The sequence below is a fragment of the Triplophysa dalaica genome, chromosome 18, assembly GCF_015846415.1.
Source record: "Triplophysa dalaica isolate WHDGS20190420 chromosome 18, ASM1584641v1, whole genome shotgun sequence".
Classification (NCBI taxonomy): Eukaryota; Metazoa; Chordata; class Actinopteri; order Cypriniformes; family Nemacheilidae; genus Triplophysa; species Triplophysa dalaica.
Window position 1 is genome coordinate 3,729,144 of NC_079559.1, and position 20,936 is coordinate 3,750,079.

Consider the following 20,936-nt stretch of genomic DNA (forward strand, 5'->3'; position numbering starts at 1 on the left):
TTGACAAATTTGAGAAGCAGATAAATGAGAAGATATGAAAATCTGTTTAGAACAACGTTCATTTATAATGATTTAATAAATTATGGCCTCAAAACAAACAAAACGTGCAATAATATTTAAAAGACGGTTCTGATATGGTATTTAAAATCATAATGCACTTTAAGCGTCTAACATCAGCATTCTTTTTGACCTCTAGGAAGCAGATTTCCTGAGAGAATGCACATGTGAAACTCTCCCGTCCCCACCTGAAAGTCTTGCTGATCATCTGCCTTTAAGCATAAAATATTCTGGCATCTATGAAAAGTGTAAATGATACTCTGTTGACGTGAATTATTTTTTGACGTACCGGAATAAATTAGCTATACATTGAAAGAAACATACATTTACAGTACAAAGTGTGTTTGTGCTCTTCAAGTCACACATAGATTTTCCTCTACAAACGGTTTCCTTGGAATTAAAATGTCAAGATTATTATTCCAGTGAGGAGGGCTACCACACTTGTGTGATGTATGAAAAATGCACATTTACAAATATATGAACAGCTTTGTTACCTAAAGTCACCGAGCTTTGCATCTAGGCCCCTAAAATCTAGATACTAAGGAGGTATAGTGGAGAGCTGTTTATAAAGCTTCTTTGCATATCAAAGGAGCAAATTTATTGCATGTCTCTTAAATGAAGAATGCTGACCACAGAGCTGCCGTGATGATCTGTAAAGTTCTTTTGCCTCTCAAAAGCAATGGTGGACTACAAAAGCACAATCAGCATTTGGTTAATGGCATCCGTGAGGAAAAAGTTTTGATTAGCTCTTGGCACTACGATGAAATGCAATTCACATGCAGGTTTCCCCAGAGTCCATGGACTTCTCCTGCATTGTGATGTGATGTACAGTACAGATACGCATGATTGCAGCTGCTGGTTAGTTGGCGAATGTCTGCAAATTGGCATCTTGTTTTGGCAGAAGGGGAGCTGTCGGCACTTGAAGATCCAGATGACTACAGAAGCAGGTGATGTGATGAGAGGTTCATCTCATGTTGGTCCTCACTGAAACAACACATTCAAATGTGACAAATGTTAATTGAATATAAATGTATGCATGAAAGTGTGCAACAACAGGGTGAAGGATTTTGATAGAAACGTTGTTTTTGAGTGACATATCACCCTTTAACCTCACCTATCAAACTAAATCGTAAAAAAAAATTGTACATGTTATACAAAATACGTGACCAGATATAGTCGACAACAGTAAGGCATTTTAATTTGGCACGAATACAACAAAGGAGTTTATTACCGTTATGTACCTTAGTTTAGAAATATTAATTTATCTAAATGACTGTAGTTTTAAATATTGTCGCTGTCAGGTGGAAACTGTGAAACCGCTACTTTTCAGGAAATGGAATGAATATTTTTTGTGTAACAAATATTGTTAGACTATATTATATATGCTATATTAATAAAACCTAAAGACAAACATGAAGGATGATGGATAGTAATCATTTAAAAAGTAAAAAAGTAAAATCAATGACAATACATTCATTTCATGGTTAATATAAAAAAAATCAAGTACAGAAATAGTAAACACGTTGTAGATTAAAGCCCAAATAAAAAATACCATACTTTCCAAAATATTAACTATGCTAAAATGTTGTTGAACCTTACCATAGTAAGTACTAAAGTATACTACAGAATATTTTGGTATACATTTACAAAGTGTAGTAATTATTATAACATATTGCCGTATAATACACTTCACGCTTTACTATAGTAAATACTCAAATACACTATGGTATTTTATTCAGGTAGGAGACCATAACTAATCTACAAACTTACAAAATAGACATCCAGCACGTAGTCATCATCTCTATCTATCTCCATGGTGCTTTGCTCAGATGTCAGACAGATGGCGCTGTCCTCCAATGTAAAGGTTGAACCAATGGCACATCTGATTTGCAAAAGAAATAATGGCAGTGAATTAAAACAGCATAAACAAATGAAGAGTCCTCAAAATATGACTGCTGAATATTAGGGAAAGTTAGTGGTCTCTATGCCAATGCCGATATGTGTGTTTGTGATGATCTGAGAAAATAAAAGGGTGGGTCTATATCTGTACGAACCTGTGATAAAGGGAAAGCTTCATCATCTCTGACTGACATTTTAATGACTCTTTTACATCCACTTTATGAAATGTGCTTATGCATTTATTGCCTGCAATAATCTCTTGAGTTGTTGCTGCCATGGCAACCAGACCCTTGTTCACCACAGGTGTGTAAAGCACACCTCTGTCCCTGACACATTTCAAACACAGAGGGTACTTATTAAGAGATCCCTGCGATGACTTTATTAAACATTTTCTTAACTATAATCACATGTTCCATCAACACTTTTTTTAATATATACAGCCACTGTATATACCATTCCAAATTTTAATTTTATCAACATTTCTAGATGTATTGTGGCTATTCTAGTCCGGTGTCTGTTTTATTTTAATACAATCAAACCTCAGGAGTGACAAAGTCATGTGACTGAAAGCATGACAAGACATGAAAACTGGGGAAAAAAATCCAGGGTTATTTTTTTTTTACTTTTTTTATGACTGTTGAATTGCTTAAAAGTTTCTTCGAGGTCTGAAAAAATACAGAGCATCCTTTCTGATATTTTGACTTTTTTCGCAACTTTTAATTTTCTGCAAATAAATGAAAATAGAAACAATTATTTTATTATAAATTTGGGAGAAATATTGTTAGAAGTTCAAAATTTAAATATTCCTAAACACATATCTATAAAAAGTATATTCAGAGAATGGTCTTTCTTATTTTTTTCCACGGCTGTATATGTCAGTTCTGAACTAACTATATTCACACAAAAGTATTGATCATTGAATAACAGATATGTCAAGGAATACTATAAGGATAAGGGTTTATTTTTTATTGTAATTTTATTCATATTTTGAATGAGTTAGCCATATTTTTACAGTTTTCATGTCAATTTTAGGTTTTTATTTCAGTGCTGTTTTTGTAATTTTATTATTTATTTATTTTAAGTTACTTTATTGTAACATTTTAATTTTTTTTTCAATATTATATTTAGTTATATTAATTAATTCACTCATAATACATTTAAATAAACATATTTATTAATAACTATAAATATATCTTTTTTTATTTCAACCTCAACTTTATTTATTTAATTGCTAACGAAACATCTAATTTTTATCTAGTTTAAATTGATATTATATTTGTAAGTAGACATATACATGATATTTACGTCTATATTTTATTTCACTTCAATTCTATCATGAATTACTCACCAAGGTTGTTCCAAACCTGTATAAATATCTGTATAATATCTTTGTTCGGTGGAACACATAGAAAGATATTAGGAAGAATATTAGCAACCAACAATTCCGAGGCACCATTGATTATATGGCAGGAAGTTGTTTTGAACAACTAAAAGTGATACTTCCCCCAAAAAAATCAAAATTCCGTCATCATTTACTCACCTTCGAGTTGTTCCAAATCTGTATCAATTTCTTTGTCTTGACAAACACAGAGAGAGATATTTGGAAGAATGCTTATAACCAGACAGATTTTGCCCCCCATTGACTTCCATAGTAGGAAAGAAAATACTATATATGTTTTGTTCTGTTGAACACAAAAAATACATTTTGAAGAATACAGGACAGCAACAGTTCTGGGGCACATTTGACTACCATTGTATTTTTTCCTTCTATGGTAGTCAACGGGGGGCAAAATCTGCCTGGTAATAAGCATTCTTCCAAATTTATTTTTCTGTTCTCATCAGAACAAAGAAATGTATACAGATTTGGAACAACTCGAAGGTGAGTAAATGATGAAATAATTTTTATTTTTGAGTGAAGTATCCCTTAACTATAATAACCCTTCAAAGCACAAATGTGACAGACAAGTTTAATATTTATGCTTTAAAAGAATAACTTTATTAACCTACTGCATGCCTTAAAACACCACTTTTGTATTCTATTATATAATCTCATACCTGTTGATACAACCAACAAGATAGCATCTGGTGAGGCTCAATTACAGTAACTCATCAATCTTAGTTTAACCGGAGGGACACCACCAAATGTGCTCTTTTGTGCTTTTCTGCATTTTACAACAATGCCCCTTTTATATCCTCCTTTAGCAAGCATTTAAAATATTAATGAGCTCTTTTCACTGGAATTCCACCTTAAACAGGTGCGTGTCAAAGGTGAGGAGATCAACGCAAACCAAACACAAAGAATCAGGCAACAGAGCAAAAGCAGCATGACGACACCTGATCAGTAGGAAACAGGAAGTTGATTTTAATGTATTAGATGAAGCATTGCATTCAAAAGGAAGTAGAGAGAACAGAAGGTGAGATGTTAAAAGTGAACAGGTGTGTCATAACTGATGCTCAGGGTCAGAATGTTTAAAGCATGTGTGTGAGAAGTGTACCTTTCATTGGATCTGGCATCAAGGTAGCGATCTGTCACATAAATGGAGGGCGGGGGGAGGTTGTGGCGCGTGGAAGTGGCCTCATACTGGTAGGGTGTTTGAGGGACCAGGTCGGGACGGTTAGATGACCAGAATGCTGTGATAGGAGATGATAAAAGGTCAGACGAGGTGTGACTAAGCGATTTGAGAATAGAAATGAGCTTCATTTACATTTTGCATTTGATAGCCCATCTAAAATTTCTACTTTTGTCATTTCTACTTTCAAACCATGGGACCATTTTACCTGCTAAGCTTTCAGTGCATCACTATATACATTCACAGCTTTACAAGTTTGAGGAACCACACAAATCTATTGTTTGTAGTAAACATGACAAATTCACTCAATACATTAAATAAAATGAAAACACACTAGTACAGCATGTTCAAATCATCTCTATTTTCTGTTTAAATAAATGACATAATAATGTAACTATTATAGGAAACAACAATTCAGCCCCAGCAGGTCTGAGCCGATGACTAACACCGCATGGAAAAATCAACACAAGGGCAGTGTCAAACTTCTGCTTCTGAACAGTCAGGTTTGTTTTTAGGTTGTAGACGTGAGCTGAAAGCGGAATGAATGACGCTCAAGGGTTTATTTTTTCAAACAATATTTCATGAAATAAAAACACAGGCACTTCCTATTCATAAATGTCAACAGTGATACAACTGACGTCAGCAAGTAAATCTAATCATTTGTCACTGACTCATAGGCGACGGGATGGGATACAAATGGGTGACTGTATGTGTGGGTTGACAGAGCGCAATAACTCCATACTGAACCCCTTTTTATAAGTGTGCCGCCCACCTGGTCCATCAAGACTAGCTAGACTACGTGCTCCTCCGAGTCTGTCGATTCTCTCCTCCCGCTTCTCATCCTTCTGTGAAGACAGAATCTCCTGAGAGGAGAACTTCAGTGCTGGTACGGAGTTCCTCTGCCTTTTGCTCGGGGAATAGCGGTTTGCTGGAGGTCCAGAAGATAGCAAATCTTTAATATCTCCAGTGACTTATATATATATAATGATAATGATATAATGATGTATCTCAAAGTGATACTTCAACCAAAAAATACAAAATCTGTCATCATTTACTCACCCTCTTGTCATTTCAAACATGTATGACTCAAAAGAAGATATTTTTAAAGAATGTTGCTAACTGGCCCCCATTCACTCGCTTTGATTTTGTGTACATACAATAGAAGTGAATGGGGGCCGCCGCTTATCTGTTACCAACTTTCTATCTAAATATCTTCTTAAGTGTTCTGCGGAAGAAAGAAAATCATACAGGTTTGAAATGACAAGAGGGTGAGTAAAGGATGACAGAATTTCTATCACTTTAAGGTTCACTACCAGTCAAAAGTGTGAATACACTTTCTATATTTAGATTGTTTCCACCTTTTAGAATCAGCAAACTGTGGAAAGGACAATCGTATCTGTGTGAATTATATTGCAAATAAAACCATCTAAAATAGCTTGAGCATCTCCGAAGTTAACAACCTTTGATCAGAATTTGCTACATTTTTATAAATTTGTAAAATCAACATCGAAAAATATCATGTTTCATAACATCACTGTGAAAATCTAATGTCTAATGTCTAAACATATTTTTTCTAAGAATCAGGTTAATGTGATTGAGTTAACTCAATTTGTCTCAAATAAACTTTTTAGGGCAGTAATACGCTGATGGAATGTTGTTTCGTAATTAATCTTGTAAACAAAATGATCACTGAAGACAGACAGATAGGTGCAGTAGGGTTTGTCATGTAAACAGGTTGATTCTACATTGCTGACTTACCATTGGTCTTCCGAAATACTCTGCTGCTCATGAACTTCAGAAATCTGTTTGCATAGAAACTTGGCCTGTGCACAGACACGGTATCCTAGGAGGAAGAAAATATCGAACAGGGAAGCGCGTTTATTTCCTCAGCCGTATGAATAGGCTATTCATAAACCAAGTGAGATTAGGTTGGAGCGTTGGTGACTTACACCATCATAGACCAGAGCCTTCCACGAGTGTTCCAACTTCTTAATGAACCTGTGTGGGAAATGAGCGAGCAAGATCTTGTCAAGGATTCTTGGGTTTGAGTAAACGGGGTGTAATGAACTAATATTGTGTTAGCTTGTACTTGGCATTTAGGTTACTGGGTTAGTTGTAATGCAACACGACCTACCTGTAAGACTGTAAGATGTCAATTATGCCCAGAAAAATAAGCAGCTTGTCATCTCGGGTTGTTCTTGCAGGAATTCCTCCCATTCTGGATTAAAACAAAAAATTGTGTAATTCCATAACATTCTCATAGGTAAAATGTGACCTGGTCATGTTTTCATAAATAACAAAACTAAGATTGAAAAGTCTACTATTAAGGACTGGTAAAATATTATTAGACCGTGTCAAATTTTGATTAAGGTTGAGCATTTTGTTAGCAACGCAAAGGTCAGGGGTGCCATCTCTGGAAAATTCATACTTATAAAATATAGTATAAAATGTTAAACAAATTAAAACATTTGAGTTAAATCCACACATGCAAATGTAAAATGTCCACAAATACAGTATTGCATTAGTTTAATCTTTCACTTTCTCTTCTCAGTAAGATTCAGTAATATTAGTAAATATTTTTTCGTGCGTTAGTACAGTATTATATTTAATTGCACCTGGTAATGTATTAGTCCGGGAACCATGGACACTTTGAATGGCCAAGGACCGCCCAACAGCCCCAGGTAAACCACCCAATCACATTTAGTTTTGTCCCGCTTCATGTTAACTCTTTCACCGCCATTGATGAGTTATCTCGTCATTTAAAAAAAACGCTTCCCCGCCAAAGACGAGTTATTATGGCAATCAGTGTTTGTACTGTTGTTAGGGTGACCACCTGCTAATAAGCCCAAGGGGGGACAAGGGGTATGTTTCTGAGGGACAATGTGGGACATTGCATGGCGCGGCGGTGCCCCCACCCCTCGGACATTTCTAGCACATACCACCTTACATTGTATATTAATAATGTCCTATTCCCCTAAACATCTGTAATTGCTGATGTATGCTCATGAAAAGGCACCCAATGTGTATTTATTTTTAATAATATTGTGGAGACACACACAGATGGGATGAACTTAAAAGAGATTCTCTAAAAACAGATTATTATAAAAAATACAAGAGACTGCTTTACTGTTTTAATCATGATTGATTTTCTATAAATATTATCTATATAAATATTTATACCTTTTCAAAAAGTATAGTTGCTTTTGTTTTTTTAGTTTGGGAGATAACGAATAGTGAAATGTTGCTCACAATCATGTAAGGATACAGAGCCTGGTTTCACGAAGGCAGGGATGAGCAGCATTTTTCTAACAAGCAACAAATAATTTTTTAGATAAGCCCAAAAAACGCTACCCGCAATTTAGGATTTTTTAACGCGATTTGATAAAAAAACAAGCGGACTTGGCAACTATGTTCCCAGTGTGTGCATGTGCGCGCGCTGTCATGACAACAACGGAACAACCTAGTCAGCAGTTCAACTGAGGGGTGGGTGTGGCAACAGTAGCGTGCTGAACTGTCAAGTAATGTTCGTTTGGCTGCCTGGGGCTCGAGGATATAGAGCGACCAACTTTTTTTTGAGCAAGCATTGATTATGCGTGACACGGCCTCAATTTGCGGGACGCATGAATTGGGCTTCAAACGCTGTGCGCGCACGCGCTACGCGGGACGGGTGGTCACCCTAACTGTTGTACAGCAGGTGGCGCTATTACACACCTTTGGGGAAAAGTACAGAATCCCAGAACCTAAAACGTATATGTTTTAGTGGTTTGTCCATATATTCTTTACAGAAAATTTACTGTGAGCCATTAAAGTTGGGTGAAAATATTAAAAAACGCTGGTGTAGTCTGGCAACTTTTTTTTAAAGAGGCTGGCGGCGAATGAGTTAAGTGCCGTGAAAATGTCCCCGCGATAACAGACTGGTACCCATTCACAAACGTCTTAACATTTTTCTAGAAAGTATCTAAAAGTCCAGTGCATGGAATTTAGCGCCATCTAGTGGTGAGGTTGCAAATTGCAACCAGCGGCTCACTCCACCCCTCCCCGTTCCTTTCGAAGGACTATGGCGTCTGACAGAGAACTAAGATGTCATCATGTTTTCACTTCTTTGCTGAAGGAGATAAATATTTTGAGAAACGCGCTTTGTAGAGCAGTTTGTCTGTTTAGGGCTACTGTAGAAACAACATGGCGAATTCCATGTAAGGGGACCCGTGGTGTATGTAGATCAAATAGCTAGTTCTAAGGTAATAAAACAAAACGCTTCAGAGGTATATTAAGACCATACATAATGAAGACATATTTATGCTTATTACATTTCTGTCAATATATCCTCCAAAAATTACACATTGGACCTTTAACAGCTAGAAACAGTTTTTGTCTAAAACACACATCTGCACATCAGGGTCTTACGTATTGTCGGCGGTCATGGCCTCATTAGATTTGCCGTCTCCTTGAATGGACTCCATGGCTGTGGAGTACAGAACTTTCTGCGTTAAAGTTCTCTTCCAATCCGATCCGTCTCGGAGTCTGTTACCCTGATCCAGTACGTGCACCCCCAGCAGCAGACTGTAGTCCATGATTTTAAAACTCTCCAGCACCTAAACGACATAAAAAAATCGTTCAAGTCGGCACTCATTCAAGACACGCAGAACTCATGCAAAATATGATTAATCGCCAAAATTTTGGGACCTGAGACCCTTTGGCACAATAATCCGCCCTATCATCTGACTTTGACAGGTGATTCATTTAAAAACACAAACAACTAAGATTGAAGCATCTGCTGTTGTTTACTAGTTGAATGCTTTTAAAAGTCATGCAGTGCCTAAGTAATCATTAAGCTTTCTAAAAATCCCACTGAAAAATAAACACAGACAGCTTGATTGCAGACCAAATGGATTTTAAACCATTTGAGACAAATACGTGAGATACAGCCAATTCAGTAATACGTATAATTTAACAATGTTGATGCAATGCACAGACCATGGACTCAGTATTTAACTTTGCTTTTGTTTTGAATCAAGAATGTAAATTCTGGATTCGGTAGCAAAGCCAGCTGTGAACCCATGCATATTAGACCATGTACTAGATTGGCATTTGGTGACACATTTGGATAGATGCATTGTTTAGTTGTGAGATCATCACAATGCGTCTATGAATAAAGTTGGTCATTTTTTGACAAGAAAATTAAACAAGCCTTCATCCTATTTGCTCTTCATCATATGTAATTTATGTGCATGGCTTTCCAGATTTGCAGAAACCTGTGTTTGGCTTTAGTAAGTGACCCAATAATGGGTAAACACACATTCAGTTTTGCATTGTTTTTTCCAATAGACAACCAATATTCCAATGATTTGAATAGGGACGACAGACAACCACCTTGTTTTGCATCCCGCCAGGAGCGTCTAAAAGCTTCCAAATGGGATATAAAGTAGGACACATTAATATCCTCTGTTATGGGAGGAAATACAAGAGGTTTTACCTTCTACTTCAATATTTGTCAGACATTACTTAAATGACACACGTCTGATTTTTATCAAAGTTATAGTTTTATAGTATATCAAGCTCTGTTCTCCAAAAATAAAAAGATATGACCCTCAGCGTTAGCACTCCTTTAATACAAAAATCACAGATCAATAATCTAATATACAGAACAACGGCCCTTCCTGTTTTCAAGTATTTCATGTACAGTTTGTTCCCTTTTCCACATGAAACAAGTCTGTGACGTGTGTCATTGCATCATGAACACCATGTGCTTGTCTGCTCGCTGAGCCAACATCAAACGACTCAGCAGAAATGAGAAGGAAAGCCAGTAAATCCTCCTTACAGTCACTTATCGTTCATTAACATCAGACGGCGCAGAGTTCAATGAAGGAGAGGTGCCAGCTGTAATCCCTCATGTCATGTGGGCAGATCATTGAACAAAACTGAACTTCCAAATGTACGGTATTAAAACATTAAGAGTGGAAATAGCGGCATCAAGCTTATGAGTCTGAATCCCCCAGAGTACATGTATTGATAAATTATGTCTTGCTTAAAAAACAAAAAAAATGACTCAACACACAACACATGCTATATACATTATTGTAATAAGGATTTTCAAGTATTTAGTGTTTATGTTGCTATTTCATGCCAGAATGAACATTTGTTTATTCACCCTCGTGTCATTCCAAACATGTTTCACTTTCTTCTATCAAGAAGATATTTTGAAGAATGCTGCTAAACAAACAACAATGGCACCCATTGACTATCATTGTATAGACACAAAACCACATTTCTCAAAACATCATTTTTTCAGTTTCATAGAGGAAAGTGTCATATACAGGTTTTGAATGACATGAGAGTGAATAAATGATAACAGAACTACCGCTTTTAATATACCAGCTTTCCACCTCTTCAAAAAGGCTGCCGGCATTAATTCTCATCCGTCAGGTGGAGTGTATTGGAAGCGATCTGTACTGTCAGCATCAGGTCATTAAAATGAATGCTTGCACTCCTGCTAAGTGAATATAAACAGCTAAAGCGTGCTCTATATATTATTGACATTCCATGCGGGCTGTTATTGTGTTATGTGATCGGTGTCGGGTCCCACAGAAGAATCCGTTTGGTGGCTCTTCTGGATTCTTATAGATTGGCGTGTTTTGTGTTGTGCAGTTCAGATCCGGGTGTGCTGCTTACTCATGAGAAAAAACTTTCTGCTTAGTGTTCATTTTGGTTCGTGGACAGGACGCAGGTGGGAGGAAACCCAACACTAAAATCTCAAGAGTGGACACTTAAAAGGACTTTGGGGAATTTGTTTGGACTGCAGTATTACACAGAATATAAACTAAAAAACAGCTGTGAACGTTTTAAGGTTAAAAATCAAGTACATAAACGATCAAAACTCTCCTTACTCTGATTCACAATGGTAAGCTTATGAAACGTATTTATTTTGATGAAATATTTATTTGAATTTTTATAAAGTAATAACAGAGAGATGGTGACAGAGAGGTCAAAAGTGCAGCTTTGAAAAACTTAAAGGGGCAGTTCATCCAATTCTTTCATTTTATACTCACCGTCAAATTGTTCAAAATCTGAAAACATTTTGTTGTTCTGATGAACACAGAAAGATTTTTGGAAGAATGCTTGTAACCAAACAGTTCTTGGCCACCATTGAATACCATAGTAGGAAAAATCGCGTTATAAATTTTTTTTGTTCTGTTGAACACAAAGGAAGATATTTTCCTACATAAGAATGTGGGAACTTTTGACTACCATTGTCATTTTTCCTACTATGGTAGTCAATGGTGCCCAAGAACTGTTTGGTTACAAGCATTCTTCCAAAAGTCCTTCTCTGTATTCATCAGAACAACAAAATCATTACAGATATCCAATATTAACTCCAATGTGAGTAAATGAAGACAGAATTCTTATTTTTGGGTGAACTGTCCCTTTAAATAACCTTAAAGAACAAAGTACATTAGTATTCATAAAACTTGATGTTAGATTGTTGCAGGATTGTATGATAAACTTACTAAAACTAACCTTTTGATCCTAAACATATTCTTAAACTCTTTTACTACTAAAGTAGTAAAATCCTGTTTTTTACTGTAACACTTGTTTCAGTTATCATGTATTCATTGCATGGCTTCAGTTCTCTGTTTGTAGTTCTCAATGAAGTCATCTTTAACTTTACCGTTGCCACGACAACCAGTGAGTTTTTCCATCAGCTGTTCTTGAGATTCAACAATTGAAGAGCTAAAACACAGTTTCCCATGATCATGTGTGAATACAGATAGAGCTTCATTTCACAAAGCCGTTGCTTCCGAAACTGGCCAAATAAATCAAAAACTAAAACATATGCAAGCAAAACCGAAAACTGTATGTAAAATAAAACTCAAGTTTACCCATCAAAGTCTTTGCTGTAACCAAAACTAATACAAAGTCTAAAGCAAATTTGACAACAGTATTAAAAGCAACAGGAGTTTTGGACCGGCGTTCTCATGGGCTTCAGTAAGCCGACTCTCCCCAAACATGGTGATGTTGAGTTTTGCTTCCATCCCCGGCTCTCTCATGACTTTCATTACGCTGCCCCATTCAGCGGTTCAGAGCTCGCAGGGGCCAGACGGATAAAACATACTCGAGGTGCCAAGACAAACTCTGGCCTTTTCAGAATCCAGCCTGTTATAAATGGAACATTCTGTCTCTAACCTTTTTAACAAGTCATGTCTGGAATGCCACCGAAATGGCAATGTTATATAGCTTGTTTGTTGGTAAACAAGCATGAGCATCAAGTCTGCAATAGAATTAGCGGAGCACAAGGCGACCACAGAAGACCGCAACATAAGGCCACTTTGAGTGAAATATCATGCCCCGGTCATTTGGGTAATTCAGTTACTCGACTGTTTATATCTAGTATGCAGTTAACAGACTTTCCCTGGAAGACACTTGAGTTAAGGGCTGTTCGCATTATATTGATAACGACATAAATGATCAAAAATTAACTTCCAAAATCGTTCTCCATTTAATAAAACCAGAGGGATTCACATCACTCACAACTATAATGATAAAGATAACAATATAATTGGGATCACTTTCAAAATGATTTTTTCCAGCTGATTATTTCCATTATTTCTACTTAGGCTCAAACTCAAAACTCGGAACACCTTAGTAACCTTATAACAACAACCTGGCAACCATAAGCATCACTCACATTTCTTCAGTAAATCGTCATCTAGGAATTATAAGGTTCTATCTGAGCAGTTTTGAGATATAATAAAAAGGTCCAGTGTGTCGTTTTCAGAAATCCAATACTATATACGTAACTATGTCTTCAGAGGTGTATAAAGAGCTTACATAATGACAAAAATGTCAGACAGAACATTAAAATTCCAAGGTGTGTAAAAATCAAGATGGTCAAACTCTATGCCAACAACAACACAACAGCGAACAAAAGTATGAGCATAACGGAGAATTCCAATGATGATCTCCTGAGCTATAATTGACCAACATTGAGCGAAACAATTTGTTTCTGTATTAAAGAGACGCAAGCACACAAACATCCCAACATAGCTGCATAATGTTTTTATGAGTTATACCAAACCAAATGAATCATAACAAAGCCATGTAGACAAAAGACAAATAATTGTGATACCGAAGCCAAATTAGGATGAAAATGCGATGGCGGCCAAACCGATGATCCTCGTGCTAAGAGAAGATACGCAGCCTGTTTAATGCATGCCCTTGAGTACACATTAACTGTGATTTTCTATGGTTGTCAAACACTGTTGTGTAACATGTCACAATACACCACAGAAGGCAATGTTTACAACAAAGTTCTACAATTAACTCTGATTGTTTTCAGCTCATCTCGCAGAAAATAATGTGAACAACAACAACAACAACATCCAGTAGACCACGTCTTCTGAAATAGAAAGGAATGCTGGACTGGATTGATGCGGTTTATTTCCCAGCTGAGCAGAGAGGTTTGCCACTCAGCAAATTTGAGTTCTGTTAATAAACTACTCGAACGCTGAACCTGTTTTGTGTGAAACTGTGGCATGTCTTTCGGGTGCTTGTGAATAAGGACTGGACATCCTTACCATTGACACGGTGTGCTTTTTAAATGCGCGAAAAGTAACCATGCACACAATTTAGGGAGATGATGCAGCCAATATTGATGACGCTGAGCATCAACAAGCGAAACACAAATGGACACTCACCCGACAGTCTCGTTGTAATGTCTTCATCAAGGCATTGTATGTCTCTGGGTCAAAGTACAAGCCCTCGTGCATGTCCACAAAGTCAAGGTCTTTATAGGTGGGACAGGATTTTTCTCTCTCCTTACGAGACGCCCGTCTCTTGTACGTAGAGCCTTTCAGGTCATATTTGTAGTGCATCTTTAAAGATCGTGGTAGAACGTTGTTCATAACAACGACGCGAATGTTCATCCCTCCCGACTGGACGCAGTAGAGCCCGTAGAACTTGGGTAGGAGAGTCCTTGGGTTCTGGTTGAGGTTCTATAAAACATAGAAAGAAATCTGTTTTAATGTTGAGTAAATTAAATCCTAGTCAATGCAACTGAGATGTAAGAGTGTTTCTGTAGCTCAACTGGTTGAGCACTGTGCTAGTAACACAAAGGTTATAGGTTCGACTCCAAAGGAACACGCATACTGATAAAAGAAATGAATGTGGCTTGGGATTTAATGCATAAATGTGAAATGTGCATATACATAAAGAAAAACTATTTTGATCAAAGGTTCCATCATAGAGACCACAGTCAGATTGTTTAGCCATTCATTCACAGCTATTAGCAACAATGTTAACACATCATAACAAACTGGAAATGCTGGAGAAAGAAACACTGAAGTATGTGTGAGAATACTGTCAATAACATTTACAAAATAGCTTTTAAATATGTGTATACAATGAAAGAACTGTTCACATAGAACACTAGCGAAAAGTTTAAAGACACTCGACTAAAGTTATGTTATTCAATAGGGCTGTCAAACGATTAATCACGATTAATCGCATTAAAACTAACCGTTTGTGTTTACATAATATTTGTCTGTGTACAGTACATAATAATTTTGTATTTAAAAGCACACTCAAATACATAGAAAAAAAACACAATCATTTATAAATACATTTAATATTTTTTTTATAAATAAATTAATATTTCCTAAATATTTATAAATGTATGTGCATGTGTTTATAAATACAAAAATAAAAATATCCACAGTACACAGAAGTATATTATATAAACACAAACTTGTATTCTGGATGCGATTAATAGCGATTAATCGTTTGACAGCCCTATTATTCATGGTTTTAAACTGTTAATCACTAGCTTGAAATTGGGAACATTTTATATTTACATCACATTTTAAAAATATAACATTACAGAACTTGCTTGGAAACGAGCATTCGATAAAGCAAACATTTAAAGAAAAAAGTAAAGAAATTACTGTAAATCCAAAGATTATTTAACAACACAAGTAGCACAGGTTTCAAACGCTCTATACAGACAGATACTGAGACATCGCATCTCATTCATCTTCTCTTCACTGAGAGGAACAAATGATGTTCTGATCTACTGAGACCTACCATGTAGTATCCTGGAAGCAGTTTCTGCAGAAACTCAGCTTCTTTGTGCTGGACGGTTTTGATGATAAATTCATCATCGCTGGTCAGGTAGAAGAGCGAGCTGCTGGCGCCCGGGTTAGACAGCTCGATTAAAGGTTCTTTACAGATAGAATACTGCAGGAAAACAAAAATGATCAGCATCTGTCACCAACAACGAGACAAGAGTTCTGTAAAAATCATATTTTGCAATCCTTTTCAATATATGGTTGTTATACTGCTTTCCTGTAGCTCATCTCATATTTTCCAATATATGCGACTACATAGCTAAACGTAGTATAGCAACAAGTAAAATGAAAACATTGCATCTAAGAAACTCAAAGGAATGAGATTCTAATTAAACATCACCACACATGCTTTTGCAGTATACAGTAATGTACGTAGAAGTATACAATAGTTTGCTTCATGCACTGAAATACTAACTATAGATTCCTGGAAGCGCTGTGGTTGAGTAAGAAACCCAAACATCATGAGGTCTTAAAGCAGACGTTTGTGTGCTGGTGAACTTTCCCGAGGAGGGGCAGCAGAAGGACACCGCTGAACTTCAGCCACACAATTCCATTCTGTCAAAACTTGTACCTCAGCCCAAACACATGGCCATTTGCATTCGCTGCTGCATACAGGGAGCGTGTGTTTGTGTGCGTGTGTGTGGCGTGTTAATGAGCTTGCACTTCCCCGCTCCTTCATGCATAATTACAAAAATGAGCACAACAAACTCAAGAAAGCACAAACAGCTCTTTCTGTTGTCATATTTTACTCGACCCTCTTCTTACAGAGTAAAAACGTTTTAGGAACTCAAAAGACAAACTGCATTATCTCAATTGCATTATAATTCATCTGCTAAAAGGAAAGACATTTTGACAATGGCTGTTGCGATATATTATTTTACAGTGTAAATATATGACAAGTGTTGAAGAGCCATAACCATATTTTAACGGTACGACATATGCTGTCGCGGATGAACACACAGGCTTGCCTAGACTGCAGCCTAGGGTCCCCACCAGTTTTAGGGGCCAGTTTTAAATTGATTTTTCAATTTAAGATCCTTTCTGAATTTGATTCAAAATTTAGGGCAGTCAAATGATTAATATTAATTAATCGCACCCAAGATAAAGTTTTTTGTTAACATAATATATGTCTACGTACTGTGCATATTCATTTTGTATTTATAAACAAGAATATACACATACCTGTATATATATATATATATGTAAGAAATATTTCAAATATTTGTTTTATATTTAACAATATATAAACGTTTATTAATTTAGATATTTCATATTTGCATTAAATATATACATGCATGTCTATGAGTTTATAAACGCAAAATTAATATGCACAGTACATATATTATGTAAACACAAACCTTTATTTCGGATACGATTAAAAGAGATTAGTCTAAATAACAGCCCTAGTTAAATTATGTTTATGTTATGTTCAGGGTTTTTTGTGACATAACATTTCAGAATGTCGTCTGCACTTCAGTTTAACTTTTCTTATTTTGTTTTGAATAGTACTATTGTCTTATAAGCCTTATATCGATTTAGGAGCTAGTGAGTCTATCGTCACACTACTAATTTGTACACAAAACAGATGCAAAAAAAACATATTTACTTACAATGATGCAGAGGTTGTAAACTGAAATAAATATGTGATGTAGTGAGATCGTGTGACACACTGCAGCATATTACTGCTTGCTTGGAATGGCCATTGATGCATTCTGCATACTTTTTCCACATACATGTGTACATGCCAAACATGTGTGCTTTATGCAAACAAAAAGGAATTCCTGTGAGCCTATTCAAAACACGCACATGCAAAATAAAATCACTTTAAAGTCATGTGAATTGGTTTTCCCTTCAGGCAGTCCTCTCTCTTCTATTATTTAATTATTTCTTTAAACTAATGTGGCTAAAGAAGCCATACGGTTGACTTGTTTGCTAATGGATAATATACAGTCATGCAGTTTCACAACTTACCAACCCAACAGACACCTGGGAGCGATATCCCTCTGCAGGGCTCATTACACACGCATTAGATATTGAAGAGCAATTAACAACACGAATGAGATCGTATGCCCAATCAGCATCGTCCGCTGTGACTCACACGCACACAAACATCCACATTAATCTGCACAAGCAGGAGCTGCAGTGATGCTGCAGAGGTGCTGCAGTGGCTGTGAGTCAGATTGAGCAGTGATGCAGTTCAGCGCTGGGGAACGCACAGCACCAACACCTCATCTAATGCGCCCAGACCTTGCACGGCGAGAAGACATCAAATCAAACTGCTAAATCCTCATGGTTTGAGTTTCTGCCAGTCACAGTTGGCACAGTGTCATGGTCGAGTTCATGACTGGTCAGTGTAATAATCTTACCGGTCTCTGATGTGAGGAGACATTGAACTTTAATTGAAACAAGGACGCTTTGTTCTAGCTCTGTCAGAGAGAGGACGTGCACACACTGGGAGGTAATATGGAGGTAAAATGGCATTGTGACAGAGCCGTGGCCTAGTAGTTCAAAAGTTCAAATCTGGCTTGCGTCATTGGTGACATTTTCATTCTGGATAGTATGTGATCTAGGTTTTAAATGTATGTGGTGCAAAATGAGTCACCGGTATCTATGGTTTATTTTGGCAGAAGATAAAAAGTGCAAAAGTGCGAAAAATAAATGTTAACGATGATTAAGTGTATGCCATCAGATATCACATTAATACTATACATACGACATAGGAATAATGATAACATCGTCAATAAATATGATAATATTTTAAATAATTAATAGAGTTAAAACCAAAATGAACAAGTTAAAGATTAATTTCACTGACAGCATTATTTATTTACTTAAAATCATTTCAAAAGACATATCATTTAAGTGTTAAAATCAATAATTTAGATTTTGGCTATAATGATATAAATGAGACTCTTTAAAGCTACAATGCGTAACTGCGATTCACAATTTTAAGCTTATGATAATTTTTGTAAGTTTAGCTGTCAGGTACAATTTTGTGAGTATCCTCTATTTGGAGTCATTTCACTAAGTACAGATAAATACATAAAGTAACCTGAAGTTTTAGGATTCAAACAGATATGGCGATATAGAGGCAAAAGTAACGCCTCATTCACAGTTTTGTTGCCGTTAACGCTTCTCATTTACTTTGAATGGGTGACCACATGCGTTGCTGAATTGAATTGTGGGTCTGTCGGCGACACGTTACTGCCGTTGCTTGCGGCAAAAAGTGAAAAATTCTCAACTTTTCATGTGCCAACGCAGGTTTCAGCCAATCAGATCGCCAGCCAAATGCGTTCATGCAACAGACAAAACAGAGTAAAAATGGAGAAAAGTTTTATTATTGGGGTGGGTAATCACGACCAATCTTTATATACGTACCGGACTCACACCGAAAAACTAAAACTAGTTGTCAAAAGCCGGCTTTTTTGTGTTGTGTTGAGATGCGGTCCTATGAGATTGCCTATTGTCACTATGACGATCGCATTAAGCAGTCATGCCCTCCGTCAAGCCTGTAAGCCCCTGTGTCAATGTAGCGTCACAGATTGCAGCTTCAAGAAAGTAAATACTAGCTTTCATTTTGATTTCATTTTTTAAAGTTAAAAGGTTTGTTTTACCAGGTAATCATCTGGCTTGATTCCAAACAACTCCCGGAAGTAACGGAAAGCCAATGGCGCGTACGTTTTGAAGCGAAAGTCTGGATAATGGTGCGCTGGAGTCAGGTTACTTCCCTCACTGGAAAAGAGAAAGTATTTGCTTTAGGCATCACAGACGACAAGACATTTATGTGAATCAAATGTGTGTCATTAATAACACAAGAAGCTTAAGGGAAGAATCTGGAGTCTTTCTCTAACTCTGATCCTCTAAACTGAACTACATGAAACTGTTACCCAACCAGAATGCTTCTTTATCCCTGAGGAACAGAGGCACATTTGATCTTTTTTAGCCATCATTCAGCACATCCTGGTTGCAATGTGACCCACCAGTGGTAAACACTCAAGGAAATCTTTACCAAAGACGCACAGAATCAACGCCTCAGGATAAGGAGGTTCTAGTTCGTCTCTATTGACTGTTACACAAACTAAAGACCAATGTCAACCACATTAGTTATACACGATGACATGTAAACAAATCCTGGGAATAAATATCCTGTAATGTCCTGAATTTTTTCCCAGGCCCTTTCGTGATACGAGGCAGGTCATCAGTCTTTGGATTACTCGTGTTTTATTCATTACTAAGAGTGCAACTTCATGGGAGGGGTGATGTTATTCCCACTCGACTCCTTAAAACTTACGATAAACAAAAATTGATAGTGATCCCTCATAAGTAGGTTAGTGATTTGGATTTTTTTGGGCCACTTCCCAGACAGCACTTCACTGAATAAGCTATGTCTCACAACTGAAAGATCAGCCCCAATCTGTGTACATTGTGTGAATTGCTATTCTGTATGTGCTGCCAGCACCATAGCACTCATTCACACAAGACTATCAGAGATATTGTGGGGGGAAATTGCACAATACATGCCGTTTCATGTTTATAGTTCACAGAAAAATCCTTTGAACATCTACTTCCAATCATTCCAAACCGGTATGTCTTCTTTTTCTTCCGAACAGGAAAGTAGATATTTTAAAGATCGTTGGTAAACAACATGGATCCCCGTTGACTTCTATTTTATGAACACAAAACCATATCGCCGATATCGGCACAGTCCTAATAACCTTGTATGTCCAAGTTCGCCATTTTTGAGGAAATAGAAACACAGTTCTTTTAATTCATCACATACTGTGTTGTCAAAGTTGAAAAGCAGTTTTTTATACTTTATATTGGTTAGATATTTGCAAAACCCAGTGACAAACATAAAGGGTGACTAATAATAGTGATTAAGATCAAATCAAGAATAAAAATCACGAAATATTGAGATACAAGGTTTCGGGCAGGACACCAGCGATATAGAAGAACGACAAGAGGATGACTAAATTAAACTTTATTTGGGTGAATTTCTTTCATTCAAGCAAACATTTTTACTATATCTTTAAGCAGTATACATTGTACAGTATGCAATATGCAGAAGCTATTTTATAGTATGCCACATCTTACGCGGTTGCTAATTCGTATGAATCGTACACATTTGACCTCTTTAATATGATCTGCTTTCGCAGCAGTGATGGTTAGGTTTGGGGCTTCATTTTTTTTTTTTTTTTTAAACTTACATTTAAGTATGATTCACATCGTACAAATTCATATTAAAATCGATTCTTTGCAAAATAGTCACGAATTCCCGTGAGATCAGGCT

General features: G+C 36.5%; 1 protein-coding gene across 1 annotated transcript in view; it reads right to left on the bottom strand.

Annotated features, from left to right (window-relative positions):
* Nucleotides 1-57: 57 nt before the first annotated feature.
* The window catches only part of pip5k1bb (phosphatidylinositol-4-phosphate 5-kinase, type I, beta b), a 36,532-nt gene continuing 15,653 nt past the window's right edge, over nucleotides 58-20,936 (bottom strand). The window contains exons 5-15 of the mRNA XM_056772859.1: nucleotides 19,261-19,378; nucleotides 15,603-15,755; nucleotides 14,219-14,515; nucleotides 8,931-9,118; nucleotides 6,661-6,744; nucleotides 6,476-6,524; nucleotides 6,285-6,369; nucleotides 5,299-5,454; nucleotides 4,452-4,587; nucleotides 1,828-1,939; nucleotides 58-1,041 (exon numbers count right to left, since the gene is read on the bottom strand). Of these exons, the coding sequence (XP_056628837.1) occupies nucleotides 1,039-1,041; nucleotides 1,828-1,939; nucleotides 4,452-4,587; nucleotides 5,299-5,454; nucleotides 6,285-6,369; nucleotides 6,476-6,524; nucleotides 6,661-6,744; nucleotides 8,931-9,118; nucleotides 14,219-14,515; nucleotides 15,603-15,755; nucleotides 19,261-19,378 (1,381 nt within the window). The 3' untranslated portion in view covers nucleotides 58-1,038. The remainder of the gene's footprint in view (nucleotides 1,042-1,827; nucleotides 1,940-4,451; nucleotides 4,588-5,298; nucleotides 5,455-6,284; nucleotides 6,370-6,475; nucleotides 6,525-6,660; nucleotides 6,745-8,930; nucleotides 9,119-14,218; nucleotides 14,516-15,602; nucleotides 15,756-19,260; nucleotides 19,379-20,936) is intronic.